This window comes from Euleptes europaea, chromosome 11 (genome assembly GCF_029931775.1).
Source record: "Euleptes europaea isolate rEulEur1 chromosome 11, rEulEur1.hap1, whole genome shotgun sequence".
Taxonomy (NCBI): domain Eukaryota; kingdom Metazoa; phylum Chordata; class Lepidosauria; order Squamata; family Sphaerodactylidae; genus Euleptes; species Euleptes europaea.
In genome coordinates this window covers 57,430,021-57,452,827 of record NC_079322.1, presented here as the reverse complement: position 1 = coordinate 57,452,827, position 22,807 = coordinate 57,430,021, and the positions used below count along the sequence as shown (strand labels likewise).

The 22,807-nt window shown below is 39.3% G+C and overlaps 1 protein-coding gene across 1 annotated transcript in view; it reads right to left on the bottom strand.

Annotated features, from left to right (window-relative positions):
• The window catches only part of MLLT10 (MLLT10 histone lysine methyltransferase DOT1L cofactor), a 131,048-nt gene that overhangs the window by 5,268 nt on the left and 102,973 nt on the right, over positions 1-22,807 (bottom strand). The window contains exons 13-18 of the mRNA XM_056857577.1: positions 12,363-12,480; positions 10,931-11,003; positions 3,474-3,628; positions 1,474-1,662; positions 815-903; positions 353-696 (exon numbers count right to left, since the gene is read on the bottom strand). Of these exons, the coding sequence (XP_056713555.1) occupies positions 353-696; positions 815-903; positions 1,474-1,662; positions 3,474-3,628; positions 10,931-11,003; positions 12,363-12,480 (968 nt within the window). The remainder of the gene's footprint in view (positions 1-352; positions 697-814; positions 904-1,473; positions 1,663-3,473; positions 3,629-10,930; positions 11,004-12,362; positions 12,481-22,807) is intronic.

The following is a 22,807-nucleotide window of genomic DNA, read 5'->3' as shown; positions in this document are numbered from 1 at the left end:
AGCCTGGCTTCCTTATCCCATGCAGAAAGGTGATCCAAGAGACAGGGCTGGTCTCTCTCCTTCTGGAAAGGCACTGATAAGAAAAAAGAAGCATCTTCCCTGTACCAAATGCTCTCCCACTTGTGTTGTAGTGTTGTGTGTGTAGTGCCGCATAATGGTTAGAGCGTCTGACCAGGATGCTGGAGATGCAGAGTTGAATCCCCACTCTGTCACGAAAGCTTGCTGAGTAACCTTGGGTCTGTCACACACTCTCAGATCTTCCCTTGGCATGTCTGTTCTGGATAACCATTGGCGCCAAGAGAAACTTCAATTATGGCCCAACAATACAAACTAAGAGCAAGCAACAGCTTACCTGTTACTTAACGTAGTTGGCAAAGGATGTGTGGCATTCGGCGTCACAGTTGTGTGAGAGAGAGCAGACGGGTTCTGTGATATCGTGGCAGGGGTCTGAATTACCCCATTTAATGTCCCAACAATTCCATTGATTGCCAGCTGGTTACCTGGCAGAGTTCCAATTATTCCACCCACTGCAGGAATGGTGGATGTGACAGCCTGCATTCCGCTGCCAAGTGCCCCCACCATAACGCCGTTGACCTGTTGAACTCCGGGGCCTGGCTGAGCTGGACTTTGCCCAGCAGGTGGTGGAGTAGAAAGAACAGAGGAACCACTGGTGCTTTGTCCACTGGAGTTTATCTCCTAGCGAAAACAACAAAGGCTCAGCTGTACCAAACTTCATGCAACAATAAAAGGACAGAGGGACAGTATTAACCTACTACAAGTCTAGAATGCAAAGTGAAAAAAATGCAAACTGTACCTGATTTAGTACAGGAAGGGAATTGTCTGGTAGAAAGCTGGTTCCCAGATGAGGGCTTTTGCTGCTGTTCAAAGAATCAGTGCTAGCAGCTAGTGATCATTAAAAAAAAAAAAAAAGGAATTAACTTCTGCATCCAAAATACATAAAATCTTAACTCTATATGGAACACTTCTATAAAATTTAATTTAATTTCTTTTAATCATTAAACCAAAGCAATATATGCATGAATCAGAGTGAAGCCCTTATCTAATTATCTCAATGAATTTTACTATAGAATATGAATGTAACCACAAGTTGCAGAAAGTGCAGGCTTTCACTGTGCTTTCAAAAGCATTTTGTTATTTTTCTTTGCAATTTGATTTTTACAAAAATATAAGGGATTGGTTTGGCAAAGCCCTTAAATAAATTTCATCCATCTTGCTTGAAAAGTTTCCCCTATCCAAAGTGCATGTCCCATTCCCTTTCCCCTGCCAAAGTTGTTATCAGAAATTACGGACAACTAGCCGGTCATACTGTAGGAGAGAGCAATAATAAAGCTGTGTTGTTGTATTTTTAACATAAATATACAAGCAATGGTAATACAGGTAAAAAGGCTGTAAATGTAAAGCTTTCTGGTAATGTTGACAAAGCTCAACATGAAAAGAAGAAATTTTCCTCACCAGCCTGGGACGAAAATGCATGCATTTGATGAGATGGACTCGGATTGGATGTTATTGTTGGGAAAGGAACTGAAAGCTGGGCATTTAGTAGCTGGAGGCGCTCCTTTTTAGCAGTCAGGTTTTTAATCTGTTCTTCTAAGCGGCGATTTTCAACTTGAAGTTGGTGTAACGACTTCAGCATACCTAAAACTAAACAGCATTTGACCAATTTAGTTCCTTGAAAAATCCCTTGGAAGGTGCTATTCTGTTAGAAATGGTGCAAATACTCTGTGCTCAATCTATGCACAACCACTAGTTAGTCAAATGAGGTACTAGAAGGCACTTCTCTACTTTTTAGTGATATAGTAAATTCTCTTTGAAGCTACAAAATTACAGGCCCCTGTTTACACCCACATTCACCCCTACATTTTAAATCCGCCTCTCTACAGTTCTGAAGTCCTTATCTAGAATTATGGCAGGTAGTTCAATGAACCCTATGAAAGGGGCTGTGTCTCCCATGTATTCAACTGTTTTGGAAATCTCCAAGACCGTAAAGCTTTCCAATACTCCATAAAGCTTTCCTACTTAGATTGCACTTATACACACTTACTTGGAAGTAACTTTCACTGAACTCAGCAATACTTACTTCTGAGTAACAATCCCTAAGACGTGGCTGCTTCAAAGCCAAGGGCTCCGTACTGCACCTGGCACAGTACATGGAGTCCTTGTCATGCATGGAACCATTTGTCCTACCAAAGCCAAACAAATTGTTGTGCATGCACTCTCCGTTATATTCGCTTTCGAAAGCTTAAGAAACCAAAAGATTCCTTTCAACATCGTCAAGTTGCCTACTGTTAAAAAGGATCTGTCTTATTTAGACTGTACGTTTAATATGACACTATATTTGCAAAGTAGTTTTTGTTTTAATTTGCTGTAAAGGGGAAAACCGTTTGGTTGACTCCTTGGCCAGAAGCTCAGCAAATTTATGTAATCAATGAAAACTTTTCCTCTGTTTTTATTGCTTTCAAATCAGACTCCAGCTGCTTTCAATGTCACTCTAAAGAGCAACCAGCAGGAAGTATTAGGAGCCCTGCAGTCTTGCCTTCTCCCTGAAGATAAAGCACATCCTTCTGTTTCTGCCATAGTCAGATCTCTCCAACTGGGATTTTGGGTGAATTTTGGAACTAGCACCAGCACACATGTAAGAAAGCGGGCTTCCACAGCACAAGGAACCCCACTTTCAAAATTCTAAATCGTATTTGCTTAACATGACCTCTGGGCTTAATACAGACACAAGTCTACCAATACAGGCACATCTGGTCATTTCCCAAGGATTTAGCTTTTTATCCCTCCTCTTCAAGAACATACAAAGGAGCTCTCAGTGTGCCCAAATGAGATGCAATAAGACTTTGCTAAACCTGTCCTCCAGCTATCATGTTTAAAGGATTATCCCTGCATGAATTTCCTCACAATTAGCATTTTTGTCAGGGTACCATTCATAAAAATACCAACTAGATGGCACTTCACTGACACCCAACAGCCAGGAAAGCAGGCTCAATGATTTTTGTTAAACGGCAAAACAATATTCTTAAACAGTTCAGATCTTTACATGCCTGTGATTTGATTATGAATACATTAAAAACCAGAATATCGCTTTTCTCAACACTATTTATTTGGATTCAATCTTTTTAACCTTACCTCGCCAAAATAAAATTTACACCCCCTCTTTCTATTACAACCCCCCCTTAAATGGTTTAACTGTGCTCTCCAGTTGTGGAAAACAAAGTCACTATCTAATAATTACCAGGAAAGTATCAAGAAGGGAACAGATATTCGGACACCCCCCCCCAAAACACACATACATGAATTACAAGAATTCCCAGATTTCAAACATCAAAATTTATATACATCATAAAGTGTTCCCCTGTGGGGTACTGAATTACATATATAGTGCTATTCACATAAACGGTTACCAACAGTCAACATTCAATAGATCAGGCTGGATAATATCAGATACTCACTGTCACTAGGGGTGCCCTGCTCCAATAAGAACTGCTGCCCTTCACTCCATTGCCTCTCCAGAAGCTGTTCTATAGTAGCGGGTATTGGGGGCAAATGGTCCACACTGTTATTCCCTGGTGGATCATAACGAATCGGTAAACTAGTTACAGGGGACCTGCAGAGAGATTACACATTACACTTAAAAGAAAGGGAATACACATGCCATAAAAGAACCATCCGCATTCTTAGCCAGGCTTAAACCCTTGCAAGAAGCATTCCTCGAGGCACCTAAGAGCTCTGCCTTTCGTCAACATTACTTTAAAATAAAGAAATCTGAGAATGATAATAACTCTTCTAGGAGGATTTCTGTACAAAAAGCCAGTGCTCTCTTGCGCAGGCAATGAACAGACCAGTGCATTAATTAGGGAACATTTTACTGACAAAAGTAGATTAGGAGCCCTGCAGAAAATGTTCCTACTATAAATAAAAATCCCACTCAGACGGTACAAAATTATTACATTAAGATTATTACTCTTTCATAGTTGGTGTAATTTTTGTTGTGTGGATGATTTTGCACAAATAAATCTAGTATGACTTTTTAGAGGACCCTGATGGTGCAGAATCTAGTCACTTATGCATGAGTTGCTGATGTCCAAGATCTGCAGATTCTGGCCTGTGAAGAGCTAAAAAGGAAATCCCGGCAACCTCAGTAAAGATTTCAGTAAAGATAGTATAGGCTCCATGTACAATCAGTGATTAAAATACTACACAAAAAAAACGTCTGAAGTACAACAAGCAATCAATACAGCTTGCAGAAGAGAGTATTAAAGACACATGTAGACAGTATAGCTAATTTAGGTCACAACACAGGAAATCAGCACGTAATGTGACAGATACTTTAACAATGTGGAAACTTTATTTTCTTTAAAAAAACAAACTAAACAGAAAGAAGACACACTACAGTTACTTGAACAGAAGGCTGTGACCTTACTGAGCCTTTGAGCACAACATTTTGGTGCTAACAGAAAATGGTTATCAGTACAACATCCTATCAAAACCTCACTCCTTCATTCATATGCAGACATCATAAAAATCTTTTTAAATAATTTTTTAAATTAATTTTAGCAGCTTTTACACTGGACACACGTATATACATACTCTATACTCTAACCCTGACCTGGATGGCCCAGGCTAGCCTGATCTCGTCAGATCTCAGAAGCTAAGCAGGGTCAGCCCTGGTTAGTATTTGGATGGGAGACCACCGAGGAATACCAGGGTTGCTGTGCAGAGGAAGGTACTGGCAAACCACCTCTGTTAGTCTCTTGCCATGAAAACCCCAAAAAGGGGTCGCCATAAGTCGGCTGCAACTTGATGGCATGTTACACACACACCTAAAACACTTGTGATTTCAAATTTCTCCATTCCGTTACAAGCATGCTGTGATAGCTTTTTGATGTTCAATACTCTCAAGATTTAAGAACTAGAATAGAGAACAGACAATTCTATTTACAGCAAAACAAAGGTATATGCAAAGCCTAGACACACTATTCAGTCAATTTAAACGGTATTTAATTTATTTGGTTAAACTCTATATTAAAATGCATTAGCATTTGTAGCAGGATCAGGTTCCCTGCTGATATGAATAGGCTATGGATCCCTGCCCCATCACCTGACATGAAAATCCATCAACAAACAAGCAACAGCATCTCCATAGTTTTTTAAATAGGCCCTGAATAGTGAGCACATGCCTCATAACAGTTAATGACTATCATCAAGTTTCCTTCTGACAAGGAAACAGTTTTATCTCAGGGAGACTAAGCACAGAGAAATTAAAGAAGCAATCTAAGCAGATCTCCTCAGGAGTAAGTCTCATTTTATTTAATGGGACTGACTCCCAGGAAAGTGTTCTTAGGATTGCAGCCTAAATAACTTAAAGAGAGTTAGGCAACATATTTCTACATGATAGCAAGTAAAATCTAGAATGTCTTTTTTCATGGTCCGATGTGTGATGTTATATCCTGCTTTATTTTGCAAAGTAGATTTAAAGACAACAAAAAGTCTAACCTTGTTTTTTTAAAACAACAGAATGCTCACTTTTCATAATGTGGGGAAATCTCTAGTGATACCGGAAGGTTTTATGTCAGCATCCGCTTTGCTTATCATACCTGATGCTCAGAAAAATGTAAGCACTTTAATGTGCGCAATGTGTAGAGTGAAACATAGTTAGCATTTGATTCAGCTCTTAAAGTCGTAGCAGACAGACAATTCACAGATTGCAAGGTATATCTGCTGCCTAACAGATGTTCTGGATTCCACCTCCATCAGTAGCACAGGGCTCCCATCATGACAGCTTCTTTCATCTGACCAGGACCTTCTGCAGATGCCACCCGAAAAATGGCTGAGATCAACCTGTACATGTGCCTTCTTTGTTGTGGCCCCAACTTTATGGAATGGCTTGCCTTGGTGAGGTCAGGAGGGCTCCCACTCGCCTGGCTTTCCACAAACTATGAACTATTCAGGAGGGCATTTTTACAAAGGTACTATTTTATTATTATTAGAGCTTTATTACAACCAAATTGATTCAGGGATAATGCTTTAATAAAGGGAAAGAGACTGTGGACTACGCTACTGCATATAGTGCTCACTATCTATTGCTGTATGCATTTATCCTACTAGGTAATTTCTGAATCGTTTAATATGCCCATGTTAATACTTATGCTGTGTTTCAGCTTTGTTCCAGGGGTTTTTTTTAACTCGTTTTTAATTTCTGCATCCTAATCCTATTACGTTGCTTGCTGGAAGTTCCATCCTGTTGACTGCATTGACCTACACTGTGTAATCCGCCTTGAGTCTCAATGAGAAAGACAGACTATAAATAATGTAAATAAACAACATAAGAACATAGAAGTATTGTATATTTGTTAGATGTTGGCAGAGAGCTCCCAAAGAGATAATAACTAGCTGATAGGGACATAAAAGGGCAGATGGAAATTCAATTTTCATAAGAGGACACATTAGGGGAAAAACAAGCCAAGCAACAATTTCTTTGTAAGCAGTTACAGGTTGAATATCCCTTGTCCGGACTGCTTGGGACCAGAAGTATTCCTATTTTGGATCTTTCCGTATTTTGGAATGTTTGCATATACATAATGAGCTATCTTGAGGATGGGAAGTCTAAACACGAAATTCATTTATGTTTTATATGTGTTTTATATACACTTTATACACATAGCCTGAATGTAATTTTAAACAATATTGTTAATTATTTTGTGTACCATAAATGGTAGTGCTGAGGGCCTGTGAGTAATGCCTGCATGTAGACTCAAAACATCCAGCTTTCAGGTCATTCTGGGTTTTGGATGTCTGGTTAAGGGATACGCAACCTGTACAACTCAGGAAACAGATTTTAGAGATAACGAACAACAAACACTATCTGAGGAAGCTTCAGCAATCACAACAAACAACATGGTAGGAATTATTATTTGCAGATGGGTAGGGGAATTATTAGGAGCCCCGTGACGCAGAGTGTTAAGCTGCAGTACTGCAGTCAAAAGCTCTGCTCACGACCTGAGTTCGATCCCAACGGAAGCTGGTTTCAGGTAGCCGTCTCAAGGTTGACTCAGCCTTCCAGCCTTCCGAGGTCGGTGAAATGAGTACCCAGCTTGCTGGGGGTAAAGGGAAGATGACTGGGGAAGGCACTGGCAAACCACCCCGCAAACAAAGTCTGCCTTGGAAACGTCGGGATGTGACGTCACCCCATGGGTCAGGAATGACCCGGTGCTTGCACAGGGGACCTTTAACTTTTTATAGGGGAATTATTAGATGAGAGAAAATACAAAGAATCGCACGATTCTCTCATATAGATAACTCTTGTGTGTGTGCATGCACAGACCGTCAAGTCACAGCTAACTTATGGCGACCTTGTAGGGTTTTCATGGCAAGAGACGTTCGGAGGTTCTTTGCCATTGCCTGCCTCTGCATTTGCCATTGCCTGCCTCTGTCGCTCCTGGCCTCGCCTCTCAGCCCCGGCATGCTGGCCGGGAGAATGCCTTTCCAGCCCGCCCTCACGTTGGGGATGGCTGTCGGGGGGCCCGTCACTCGGTCCTCCCTGCTCAGCCCGGCACCGCGGCTTGGCTCCGTCCACGCCGCGCTCCCACCGTGCTGCGCCGCCTGTTCCCCGGGCTTGGAGGTAAGTGGGGCACGGGGCCCGTCAGTGTCCGCCCGGGGCAGTCCTGGGTCGGGTCTTGAGGGAAGGTAGGAAGGAGCCCAGGTGGCAGCGAGGAGGAGGTGGTTTTGGATTTGCCACTCAGATGCACATTTTCCCCATCCAGATTCTCAAAACTCTGCATGGGGGTTATTGGCCATTTGTGAATGGGAGGTTTTGCATTGGATTTGCCACTCAGATGCACATTTTCCCCATCCAGATTCTCAAAACTCTGCATGGGGGTTATTGGCCATTTATGAATGGGAGGTTTTGCCTTGGATTTGCCACTCAGATGCACAACTCAACAATAAGGCTCCCTGCAGAGTTTTGAGAATGCAGATGGGGAAAATGTACAGTTTTTGTCAGTCATTGTCATGATTTAATTTTATGGATACCTTACTTACTTTTTTCCCTCCTCAGAGGCCATGTCTACCCACTGGCTTTCTTGGCGGTAGACCTGGACTCTGAGGAGGGGGAAAAAGTCCCCCTTCAGAGGCCAGGTCTACCAATTGGCTTCTATGGGCCTCCAGAGGCCAGGGCTACTGCCAAGAAAGCCAGTGGGTAGACCTGACCTCCCAATGGGACTCAGCCGGAGGCCAGGTCTACCAATAGGCTTTTATGGCTGTAGACCAGGCCTCCAGGCGAGGACTCCGGACGGGGAGGGGGAAATGGCAGGGACTTACAATTTAATTTTTATCAATAAATAAGATCATTATTAACTATGATATCAAGTTTTATTCAGTGTACCTACCTATAGTTTAAGTTTAATAAATTTGCCTCTCAAAAGAAATCTCAATCATTGTACTGTTGATATTTGGCTCTGTTGACTAATGAGTTTGCCAACCACTGGCCTAGGGCTGTGCCGTGCGCATTGGCACTCGGTGATAAATAAGTGGGTTTTGAGTTGCAGTTTGGGCACTCTGTCTCTAAAAGGTTCGCCATCACTGTCATATAGTGTAGGAAGTGAACATGAATCTGCTGTACTCTTTGCTACAATGCAGAAACCACAGAACTCCAAATACATTTGTTCCTTTGTACAATACTCAGCAAACATACACAAGTGAAAAAATACCACATTTAACAAAACACAGGATTAAGCAAATTTAACAGACAGGGCCACCAGTGTTTTTGAATCAATATGACCAGTGCACTTACCCTCCTATGTCCCGTGGAAGTGCATAAAGGTTATTATCAGCACTTTTTAGTAGACAGCACTAAGCGCCTCAATCTCTGAAAGCCAGGACATGAAAACAAGGGTGGATGTGTCTACGTTCACTTATTTCTGGAGGGGTGGGGGAGGAAATCTCTGATGCACAGCACTGAGCCATGGCAAGAGTCAGGGTACTAGGATTGCTAAAGTCACTGGCTGGGTGTAATGTGGCAGATACACACACACACACACACACACACACACACACACACATATTAAAAACAGTGGAGCATGCTTCTTTGTATTGTTCTACACAAACTGTCATAGAATGGTGTATTTTTTACTTTCTTTTATGTACATTTTATGAAGCATGTTTTTAGAACACTACCAAATATACTAATTACAAGAATGAAAGGTTTTACATGAAGATGTTTAAGATACAAGATTAAAATGCAAACTGAACTTGCGTGAATACATTTCTAAAGTTGTTTGCTTCATATGTACAGAGAGAGGCGGACAGGAGACTGGGTTATGTGTTTTATTGGCAGTCTTATGTCAACACTGCCCAAAATGTTATGTTTATGTGCAATCTAATGTAACATCGGTCCATAACGAACACTGTACAATGAAGGGGGGGAAGCTTTTTGGCACATCTAAATCCCAGTTAAATCAACGAGGTTTGAGCACATGATTGCACGTTCAGTTCTTGCGTTGTTTTATCTATAAATCTATACGGTAACTGATAATTAAAGTGATAACAGATCCAGAAATTTCTGGAAAAGGTGGCGTGGAACCATAAGACTAAACAAATAAGGGCGCTTGTTTTTTAAAAAATTCTTTTGCTTCATTTTAATATTTCACCTGCTCACCAAACTCAAATGTTGCTCTAAAGGCTTAGAACTCACCAACATTAAAGATAAACAAATACAATAAATGCTTTGCTTTTTTAAAATAAACTGCAACCTTAAAATAGCCCCAAGCAGAGATAAAGGCTGTAAAAAGAGAGATAAAGATATACAAGACTCAACTTCTCAAAGTATTTGGAGTCAGTCACTGTACTTTATCATAAGACTTTCAAGGATTTGTCCGTACAGCAACATTTAATACTCCACATTTGCCTCGTTTGCAGAGGTGAATGAGTTTTTTGTTCAGTCTTTATTTTATTTATTAGGCATTCCTATGCTGCTTCTGTGGGATCTGCGAGCTCTCGCTTGAAAACCAGGCCACAGATCAGTAACATTCACTTTACAGTTCATTTACTCTTGTACATGACACAGCACTTCTGATTAGTTATGGGACATTGACATGTCTCCACTAACAATGTTTCCTTTAAATTTATTATGGACTTATTAAATATCACACAGATGATTGCAGCAACAGCATGTAGTACTATTGTACAGTAGATGAAACACTTTAGAATGCCATCTAATAATTAAGAAGAAATCTGTCACTGAAGAACTCGATACCCCAGTAATGCAACTCCGTTTACAATATGGCTGATCAGGATCGTGTAGAAAAGAGAGAAACACGGAGAAAGTTGGTAATGATTCACTTCTGGTCATGGGAGCAAGTTGACTTTGTATGTTAAGTCCTGTGCATCAGAAGCCATAAAACGCTCAGAGTTTTTTGGAGGATGTTGAAAATATTTTTATGTTTGAGTGGGGAAAGGCAGTGCACTGCACTTCCTCTAGAAGGTCACTTTTTTCGCTACCCTCTTAGCAGTCCTTTTCCTACTCAAATATAAACATGTTTACATTCAACATCCTAAAAAAAAATACAGCACGCATTTTATAACTACCAATGCTTAGAATTTTATGTACAAACCATGGGAGTCATATAATTGAGCCAAAAGCACATTAAAAAAAACCCAAAAGATGTGGAGTCCCCTGAAGCTATTTCCATGCCTGAGGTAAAGGCATTCATTCTTTCATTGTGTAAGCACATAATCCTATTTATCCAAGTTGCTACCAGAACATTTTTTTCCTTTAACTATCTGGACACATAATTTATCTAAATAATTCTTTTCAACTTGAAACGCAAGCAGGTCTGATAAGAGATAAAAAGTTTCCACACCTTAAAAAACATTTCCTCTGCCTCAACTCTGAAGTGTAAATATTGCTTACCGTGGTGAAAGACTTCCTCTAGGCGAACCTCCCCTGCCAACGAGGCTGCGGCTATTGTCTCCAAGATCTTGATCTGCAGAGTAAATATTTCACAGCCGATAAAAACGACTCTTTCTGAGATAAGATTTTAAGATGCTGCAGATATGGACATAATTTCAAAACAGGCGATCCAGTATCTGGGAGTTACTATCTGCACTAAAGGCAGCTATGGGTTTAAAACGGGTTTAAAACTGCTAAATGCAATGGCCGAGGCGTTGTCCGTACACATTTCTGTGGGAGTAGCAGGCCATGGATTAGGCTCAATCCTTTCATTGCTTTCAGTTTTACAGCACAGAAGCCTGGTTTGCATTTCTAGTACCCTCCCCTTAGCCACTTTTAATTTCTGCAGCGAAAGTAATGAATCACAGCTGTGGACAGCTAATCTGTATGCTTATCACAGCAAATCCCCAGGCTTTGTATTTTTTTTTAACACTTCACATCCCAGGACAACTCATAAAATGTGCTGTGTATTCGGTTTCTCTGCCAGTAACATTTTTGCCAGGAGCTTTACTAAGAAATGTTAACACACGTATTTGTCAAATGTTTTTTTTTTTAAAGCGAGAAAGAAAAACTTAAACACTGAAAAGTATTTTTTTTTAAAAAAAAACCTCATTAAATACACAGAAGCGCTTTGCTTGGTAGGACTCAAAAGGGTTATTTTTCCCTATGGCCTCTCAATAAAATAACCCTATCTGCCCCCTTCAAGGTTGCCCTCCCTCTATTCTGCGGCAAGTGACCTCTGGCCTCTTAGAGGGCAAGACATGACTGATCCATTCTTGGTAAACTGCTAAACTCATTCCCTTCCCCCAAACAGGCATGACTATTACGACATGTCAACAAATCCTTATGGATGGAAAGAAACAAAGCAAATCCAGGAGCTCATTAAAAATTGCACAAAAAAGAAGAGGAGGAGGAGGAGGAGGAGGAGGAGGAGGAAAAGGGGGCAAAAAAACAATAAGAGACCATTGCTGCAAAAAAGACCGGTAAACATTCACAGAATTTATCAAATACTGTGGAAATCGTACAACAGGATCTCAGCCATTCAAACCAGCATATCATGCAATTCTATGAATTATGCAAATAAAGGCTTAAGCTATTCACAACAAGCCCCAGTGCTGTGCTACTCCCTCTGCAGAGAAGGAAAGGAACTGAATGCATCAATCACAAAAGTCACAGGAGACATTGTTGCATTCCTGCCTGCTCATGGCTCTGCTTAAACATTTACATTTCAGACAGCAAGATACACCACAATGATTTCTGCCGCAAAACAGAATTACTGGCCAAACTACAACAAGCTACTGAGCCCACAACTAATTAAAAGGCAAGCACATAAAGTTCGAAATCTTAAGCCGTTCCGATAAAAAAAGAGAAATTCCTGGAAAAACTAACTTGCCTGTTTGACTGTTTTCAGACTGCGCTAGAAGGGCTGCCATTGTGGTGCTGGGATTAAGCCTATTGCCATACACGTGGGATGGAGGCAGGCTGAGAGAAGATCCAGGTAGGGTGTTTGCCTGTAAACAGACAAATCCAGAATTATTGTCTTCAAGAATTAAAATAGCTTTACATTGAATTCAAAAATGGTGATTAAGGACAATTTTCAATTATGCTGGGGGAGCAGACAACTGATCTGTGACACTTTCTGAGCACATGTGCATGAATTTTAGCTTTGATACCCAACATAGTTCATATTTAGGAATTCGTACAATGACATATTAGTGTAGGTTTTGCCTGAAAAGTCATGAACTGCTATTTTAAACCATTTTCACACAATACTTTGGGCATGTAGAGTTGTTCACATCTTCAAAGCTCTGGCAACACCAGGACTTAGCTGCCTGATAACCATGTGGCTATCCTAATTATTTAATCTTATCAAACCATTTACAAAATAAAGGGCAGGTAGACAACAGATGCTTGGGTTCTTTACATCACAAGAAGGCAGTATAGGTCAAAAGGTCCAACTTTCAGCTTTACAGTTTAACCATACAGAGCCATATTTGCTTTGCTGTACTCCGGCATTAGTAAAAACATGCACACCATTTGGTTACTTCCTATTTCGATGCCCAGGGAAACGGGGTTTTGTTTTTATTTTATGAAAGAAAGCAAACAGCCAATACAAGTATGTTTTCTGTACAATATAGAGCTCAACGAATCACAGCTCTGCCCTGACCCACTTATAAGGAAATGCATTTTTGGCAGCTGGCCAGCTCTACTTACTGAAGAGCTCGTCCAAAGCTTGTATTCATTCATTCATGTTGCTAACCACAATTCTGAAGGTCTCTGCTGGGACTTGTGCCAAACAAGTGAAAATGAACCCTTGAAGAGATAAAACTAAGGAGGCTGGCAAAACTCTTGCATAATCCTTTGTAATAAAAAAATACCTTCTTCCTCTGACTATGTTACTTGTGATAGATATATCTCCTTTAAATGCTTAATTTGTATACTTGGCACACTGCACTGACTTGCAGAAGCACTTGCTACTACAAAATATTGTCGAAGGCTTTCATGGTCAGAGTTCATTGGTTCTTGTAGGTTATCCGGGCTTTGTGACCGTGGTCTTGGTATTTTCTTTCCTGACATTTCGCCAGCAGCTGTGGCAGGCATCTTCAGAGGGGTAACACTGAAGGACAGTATCTCTCAGTGTCAAGTGTGTAGGAAGAGTAATATATAGTCAGAAAGGGGTTGGGTTTGAGCTGAATCAGTGTCCTGCAAAAAGTATCAAAGGTAATGTGCTAATCATTGTCCTCTAAGTATCAAGATAATGTGCTAATGAGGGTGTGGTATGTTAATATGGAACCATTGTATCCTGAAGTGATCTATTAATGTGTGAAATCCAAAGCTAATCCGCATGTCTATTGTGGACTGTAGTCATTGTTAGTCTGGAGGTTTTCAGGAAAGGAAGCCAAGCCTTATTCATTCTTAAACTCTCTTCTTTTCTGTTAAAGTTGTGCTGATGTTTATGAATTTCAATGGCTTCTCTGGGCAATCTGACAAAATAGTTGGTAGAATTGTCCAGTCTTTCAGTGTCTTGGAATAAGACCCTGTGTCCTGTTTGTGTCAGTCCATGTTCAGCCACTGCTGATTTCTCAGGTTGGCCAAGTCTGCAGTATCTTTCATGTTTTTATCCTTGTTTGTATGCTGCGTTTTGTGGTCCCGATGAAAACTTGTCCACAACTGCAAAGTATACGATATACTCCTGCAGAGGTGAGGGGGTCTCTTTTGCCTTTTGCTGATCGTAGCATCTGTTGTATTTTCTTGGTGGGTTTAAACACCGTTTGTAGGTTATGTTTTTTCAAAAGTTTCTCCATCCTGTCAGTGACTCCTTTAATAAATGGCAAGAATACCTTTCCTATGGGAGACTGTTTTTCCTGAGTTTTCTGATTTTTGTTTGGTTTAATGGCCCTTCTGATTTCATTTCTGGAATAGCCGTTTGCTAGCAGTGCGTGATTTAGATGATTACTTTCTTCCTTGAAAAACTGTGGTTCACGGATCCGTCTTGCACGGTCCATTAATGTTTTGATTATTCCTCTTTTCTGTCGGGGGTGGTGGTTGGAGTTTTTGTGTAAGTAGCGATCTGTGTGAGTTGGTTTCCGGTAGACCTTGTGACCTAACTGAAAGTTTGTTTTACAGATGACAAGGGTATCAAGAAATGGGAGTTTACCCTCAATTTCCTTTTCCATGGTAAACTGAATGTAAACTGATATCAATCCAAACATTCAGTTTACCATGGAAAAGGAAATTGAGGGTAAACTCCCATTTCTTGATACCCTTGTCATCCGTAAAACAAATTTTCAGTTAGGTCACAAGGTCTACCGGAAACCAACTCACACAGATCGCTACTTACACAAAAACTCCAACCACCAGCCCCGACAGAAAAGAGGAATAATCAAAACATTAATGGACCGTGCAAGACGGATCCGTGAACCACAGTTTCTCAAGGAAGAAAGTAATCATCTAAATCACGCACTGCTAGCAAACGGCTATTCCAGAAATAAAATCAGAAGGGCCATTAAACCAAACAAAAATCAGAAAACTCAGGAAAAACAGTCTCCCATAGGAAAGGTATTCTTGCCATTTATTAAAGGAGTCACTGACAGGATGGAGAAACTTTTGAAAAAACGTAACCTACAAACGGTGTTTAAACCCACCAAGAAAATACATAATATTATTCCTACACACTTGACACTGAGAGACACTGTCCTTCAGTGTTACCCCTCTGAAGATGCCTGCCACAGCTGCTGGCGAAACGTCAGGAAAGAAAATACCAAGACCACGGTCACACAGCCTGGATAACCTACAAGAACCAACTTGCTACTACAGTTTGCAGACAATTGCTTTTAAGAATAATAAATTAACAAATTTAAGCCCCACAGGCTTAAAATTAGATTAATATCTGAAAATATATAAACAGTTTTAGCTTAAATGTGAAATACATGCAAATATGCTTTCCAGAAGAAATTACACTCCTAAAGTGCGACTGAGCCAAAGTTTAACAGCTAAGTCTCCCTGATTTTCCCTTCTGAAACCAATTGGATTTCAAATACTTGTCGTAGACTGGATAGTGCCCACATTATTTTTTAATTGAAAAGATGTGCAACTGCATACAAGAGACAAGAAATATACGGACTGTTATAAGTCAAATATCACATAATAACCTGCATCTCTAGAGAATCATGCCTTATCATTAAATCGGTCCTCAGCCAACACAGTAAGCTTCTACAAATGTACGTATTCATCAGTTATGCCAAATGATAGTACATTTTCCATTAACACAGGGCAAATTGTATCCAATAGACAGAGGTTTGGATGTTTGTATGAGTGATGTGTGACATGCCAACAGGCCAGTTCTGGAGATCAGGGCTTCCTGATCACTTACTAAAGAGAATAGGAAGTCCTGAATCCATGGAACATTTAGCATATTAGATAAACTGAAGCTGATATATGATTATGAATTACTTAGGGCCAGTTCACATATGGATGCTTGCAACTTGACACAACACTTACATCTTACTGGACATATGTATTTGGAAGCAGGACAAATTGTGTTCAGTGGCACTTACTTCCTGGCAAGCATGCTTCGGATGGTAACATTGATTATTTTGCAGCTGAATGTGCAAAGGGATCTACTGAAAAACGTACAGGTGACTTGAAATAAGTTCTCTCTGTGATGTGTCATGGCTCATTTACACATACAAGTTGCCTCCTGGTGTTGTAGTCATCAAGCAATGAGCATGGATATGCATAAATTGGGTAAATGAGCCATGGATTACAGGAAGAATTTTTAGTTAATGTGCATGTTTACATACATAAACTATATTCTTCAGGGGGGATCAGTTACACAGAAGAAAAGGAATTACAGGTTTTAGTAATGGCTAAATATTTTATTGTTACGGAGAGGCAGTGTGGTTTAGTGGCTACTGTGTTAGCTTAGGATCTGAGACACTCCGCCTCAAATTTCTACTTTGCCATGAAGCTCACTGGCTGACCTTATGCCAGTTGCTCTATTTCAACCTCACAGGGTTGTTATGAGGATAAAATGCAGGAGGGAGAACCATGTATGCCTCTTTGAGCTCCCTGAAAGAAGAGATGGATAAAAATATATCAAATAAGCAAAAAAAAAAAAAAGAACAACAACAACAAAAACCCTATCTTCTTCAATATTCTCAAAGGGGATAAAATGGGATAAAAAGCAGGTGCAACATAGTGTTTGAATATTAGCATAATGTATTACAATAAATCTGGGTGGGGGATGGATCTAGTTCATTATTGCTCCAAGCATGTGAACAGCGCTAAGCCTGCTGAAAAAATATTATCGATGGCCTCTGTGTTCTCTTCCCTGTACACATTATTTTTGCTATTATCTTCTTCAAAAACTGATCCTGAACATACCACTTACAAAACAGGCCCCCTGGCTAGCATCCAAAGAGCTACTCTTGGCAAATTCAAGGAACTGCACTCAACTAGTGGGATTCCCCCCCTTTCCCCCCCCTTCGAAAAGCAAACTTGCATGCCATTTCACTAACTGATTTTGGAACACCACCCCTTTCAAAAGTGGCCTGCCATGCAGCACATAGAGCTGTTCAGGAAACAGAAGTATAAAGCCCCTTTGCGTATACAGCCTTAGATGTATTGTTTTTGTAATCAGTCACTGATCCCATTGAAACTTACTTGCAGTGGTGTGTTTAATTATATCAGGCCATATGATGGCTTTGTCAAAAAAACAAAAAAAAAATTGCTGGCATCCATCAAATTATTACCCAAGCCACATACTTCTAAAGAACAAAAGTCAGTAGTCTGAACAAAAGCAAGCCAAATAAACCTAACCACAGATTTATATTAACTCTGAGCCCTAAGTTATATGGGTGAAACTTTAATAGTGTACTCTTTATAACAATTTTAAATGTTAACAAGTATACAGCAACATCTTGTGCTTGACATTTTTTCTGGAATTAAAAAGATCCTTTAAACTCTCAAAATTGGATCTTTTTAAAAAAATCTAATTTAGTCCTACTATTTCACTAGTAGGATCCTATCATTCACTACATTTCACTGAAATTAACAGGATACAGACATACTTAATTGAGTGCAGGACTGCAGGTAAAGTAAAGCTGGTTGGTTTAAGCCTTAACAATGGAAGATTATGCATTCTGTTGGTTGAAAGAGGAAGACATCTTGGATAGATCTGATTATACTTGTTTTAAATGAGCAAACTCTCCTGCATAAAATAACATATCACTATTAAAAATCTACTGAGGCAGAACACGACATTAAAAGAAATTAAACAACGTGTCTGTTCTGCAGGCTTGGCATGATTTAACATCACACTTAATATGCTGAGACTTTTCACAACTAGTTATTTACTCTTGATGCTGCTATGTAATAGTTTAACTATTTTAAAGGCTTCTTGGGATATACTACAAAACACGTCCAAAGTGATTTCTAAACAGAAAGAAATTATATATAACATTGCCCACAAAGATGGAACTATAGCCTAAATTAAGAAATTGGCTTTTTATGAGGGCAACAAGTAAAGTTGCGGCTAAAACTAAGATTAAGCAGTATTACTATGTATGTGACAACTTCATTTGGGCAGGAAAAGTAAGCAAAGTATTAGATTACTGCATTACTTAAAGGTGAAACAGAAGCATCATGTTTCAATTCAAGCTGAAACATGCTGAAGAAAGCATTTATTAAAAATGCGCAGTCATCCTGTCAATATACATTAAGGTCATGCATTTAAGCAAGCACTAAAATACAGCAGTTCTAAAACTGAACCTTGTTACAGCTGAGTCAGAGTAACCAGAAATATCAACACACAATTTAAGTATATTTTTAGCCATGCGTAATTACAGGTAATTTTTTTAAGATGTATTAAAAAACCCGAGTTTCATTCATACATATTCAAGATGCTTATACATACAATAAAATGCCTTTTATTTATGGGAAATTTGATACATCAGTAACAGAAGGAGATTGTGCATAATATAAAGTTATCAGCCTTTAACGTTCACATCAAATTGAATACATCTGTGTACACCTCATCCCTGTACTGGATGAAACAAGGCAAACCAACCAGTTTATATGACCCACAGGGTTCTAAACAAAAGTTCACATTTCTTTACAAGAAACAAGTTTATTAATACCCGGGACACAATACTCAGATGCCAGGAATTCCCATAGACTCGGAGCCCAGTTCTCCCTCTCCCCCACCTGCACATGGTTACGCAGGCAGTGCAATGTGCATACTTCCCATGTCGCCCTGGCACTCCAGTCAGGGCAGGTTACTCATACTCCAGCTGCCTGTCATGCCTCTTGACAGTATACAGGCAGCAGTGGAGAAGAAGCACAGGGCTTCTTTGAGGCTACAAGAATCCTCAACGCATGAGTCTGCAGCCACAGTAGTCTGGATTATTATGACCACTGAATTGTGACCATGTATGTTTAAAAGTAGCACGCAACTTAGGTGAAGTGAACGTCATGTTTCAAGAAAATCACTGCATCATTAATCTGAAACTGACAGAAGGAAAAGAGATTTTACTATGCTTTTTAAGGAGTATTAAGAGATCCTTAAAATCTCAGATATCAAGTATAAGCTCCTGTTCACCTCAAGTTTAAGATATGAATTTTTTTCTGATAAGAGGCCCCATTTCTGCCTAAGCTCCCTACCAGTAAGGTTTTAATACTCAGCGTGTGATGAGAGATGAAACCAAGTGTGAACAACTTTCGGGTCCCATGAGTAGGCTGACTGTTGAAGCTGTCAGGTTCAATTGCATCATTCCACATTATTCAATGCCCCAAACTTCTCCCTAATTGTTAGGGGCTTAACATATTCAAAACCATTGTTTAGGCTAATGCTGAAATGCCCACAGCTGAGTTTCCATAAAGAAGGGGGAGGGATTTAATTGTACTTAAACCATTACTGAACTCTGCTTCATTCATGATAGGACAACAAGAAAGGGCTGAACCACCAATTCCAGAGAAGATCAGTTTATATCTAATCAATAACCCTGCTGGGAATAATTCTGAGAATAGTTATGGGGCACAAGTATTTCTATGCTTTAAAATTAAACCAAGAATTATTAAATGGCTTGCTTCAACCCAGAAACTTATTTCCACTGAAAGGAGTGTGCTCAGGAAATACAGGTATTTAGATGCAAATTTTGCTGACTTCCAGTGTAAGTTGCCTTAACAGAAAATGCTGGTGGTATTTACATTTTTGAACAGCAGCAATTTCAAGGATGCTTACACAGGGGATACTGTGCCTCTATATGAAGTCAGTATGATAATCAGGTAATCAGACCTACAACAACTATTTATAAAATAATTTATAACTTCAAATAAAATGTGGAGAATTGAAATAGAAAAAGCACATTTTTATCTAAAAACACTCCTTATTTACCCAGGAAAAGAACAGCCATTGCAATTAAGTAACCATTTCTCATATCAAAATGACTTAGATATGCAATCTAAATGGCACTATTAGTAAATTAGACAGCTAATAATTAACTTGCCATTATCTTTTTTTTCAGACGATTATTTCAATATGGACATGCCTACAGCATGGACATGCCTGCAATATTTATTGTTAGCAGAGAAGGGAAAAGATATAGTACTGTTCTCTCTGATAACAAGATTAGTATTTGTGGGATACAGGCTGAGCCATGTGGGGATCAAGTGGAAATACAACTTTATACACACATTTCACAGCTTTAGCCACAATCATCCATTGTGAAGGTGTTGCTGCTGCAGTACTGGTTCACTCTCCAACTCCGGAAGGAACTTTACCTTCTGGTGCTCCAACCACAACACTTTTCTGGATTCACTCTGATTATGTCTAAGGATCACACTTTAAAGATGCATGGTACATCTTTTGTTCTTGTGTCAAAAGTTTAAAAATGCAAGTTGGGTTTTTAAAAAGTGATAAGAGGAGCCCCACAGATTTGAATACTTAAAGCATTTTTACTTGGCACAAAAGAATCAATATCCCACAAGGAAAAGGATGAATACTGATTCCCAGAGATTCTGTACTAACTGGATTTCCAAAAACGTATTTCCAACAGAATCAGAAAGATGACAGTTCTTTTTCAGTGTTATTACTGATACGTTACATGCTTTAGAATTTTATTTCCTGAGCTGCGCTCATTAGGGAAAAGGCCTTTCAGGATGGGGAACACAGTATGTATTTCACCCAGCAAATTCCACATTATCTTCAATCATTTGATCCCTTTTATATCCGAATAGAACATATTAAAACAACTGAACTAGTGGGGAACTATTTGAAAGATGACAGAAAATATCCTGAACAAAAATATTTTCTAACTATTCAGATATCAAACACCAGACATTTGTTTCCTTCAACAGAAAAACGACTGTTTGAACAACATTCACTATGGAGAAGCATTTCTTCTGATTATTTCAAGGTAATTAAATCAAAGGAAAACATTTCTGATAAGAAGTGAACCCCAATTGGGGGAGTGCATGTATAGAAAAGTGACTACGTCTTCAAAAAATGATGTCTGTTCCTTAAGGTATTAGAGAATAGAAGTACAATACTGGGTAGGCAAACAATGCAGTTTACTAAACAAAACTATGATGTGGATTATCATTTTTAAATAAACCTTCATTTATATAGTTTTCATATCTACACTATAAAATCCAATTACTTTCAAACAGATATAGTTATAAACAGAGGCAAAAGTAAACACAACCAGGAAGCCGTGGAATTTAAAAGGCAAAATTAAGAACTAGCACACCTCCAGAAACTGATTTATACCACTGTCACAATACAACAATGGCACAACAATCATTAAAAGTTGCAATGATAAAAGGTCTAATATTCGATACATGACACATCAATAACCTCAACGTGAAAACTGGCATACAGTTGTATTGATGTAATCAATCTGAATATTCCATAACTTTATATATTGGCATATCAATGTAAAACTTGCACAGTAATCTGCTGTTTTTTCTGAAGAAACACAAACTTTTAACCTGTCAAAACATTCTGGATTTTAGAATTAAAATTTCCACCTAACCTGACAGTTCAACATATTTGGTTTTTCAAAGATGATTTAAGAACATAACTAGAAACTCATTTCTTACAGTTGAAGTACGAAACGTTTATTTGTGACCCTGGTACCACACTGTTCATATTGTTATCACACCGCTGCCTTTGCATTTTAAGCAGTTTACTTACTGATAATGTCATCTTAAAAAGATGCTTGCCCCAACCCTCCTCCTTTACAATTACAGCTAAATTAGAAAGAAGGAAACGAAGCAGTAAGGTTATTATATTACTAATATATAACTCAGGAAAAGTCTAAATCAAGCATTCGTTATCCAAAGATGCATTCCAATCAAAGTCAAAAACTTCGCCACAAAATGCTTTAAATCACACTAAATTTTTCATCTGACCTACAAGGGCCTTTGCATTTCCAACAAACTTTTGCCACTATGGGGGAAAAAACTGTGTGAAACCTCTCGAAGTTGTGCCTAAATTCACTGAAGAATTTTGGCACCCTTTCACGGCACACTGTTTTGTTTTGTTTTAAATCCCATTTTTCACATTCACCACCATTACTATTGTCTCAGGCAGCTAAACTGAAGTAGTGCTACACTCAGTTCATCTAAGAGGTCAATGTGCCTCAGTTGCCTGGAGACTGATGGTTGCTACAGCAGCACCAGATAAGCCCAACTAAATAAGCTTCGGCTTGAAGGCAGAAAGCATTTGCTGCTAGACTGCGAAAAGCTGATGCAGTTGTCTCAGCGTGCAGCACTGCGCGCAAAATCATGCAACCGTCTATTTATGCAGAAGGCTTGCATTACTGAAATCAGCACATTAAAAAGTAAAGATTTTAATTGGATCGAATTCTACACTAAGAGCAACTATGATTCCTTTGTTCTTCCAGCAGAGTCACATGTTGTATGGAATTTTCCCTCTGGCTGTAAATTCCTCTCCCCTACCCCCAAAGTCCTAGTTGAAATGAAAGAAAGAGGGTTTTTACACAGTTTCCCCTACTATTTAGCAATAATTATGTAAACCACCTTTTAAAACATCGACTGCTCATACACATAGTAATTGAAATATCATTTTCTTAATACTATGCACTGAAGTATAAGCACAACTGTGTAAGTAAAGTATTTCTGGTGACTCAAAGATCAGGAATTATTATATGCTATTTTCGGTACTCTTGCATTGAGGGATGGGGGAGAGAGAGAAAATATCAAACAGGACTGCTTTTATTCCTGCCAGCCAGAGGGGGTCACTATAGAATGGTATAGAATGATCATTTCCCAGAAGCACAGAGAAACACAGGACAAAGTTCAGGGCCTGACATT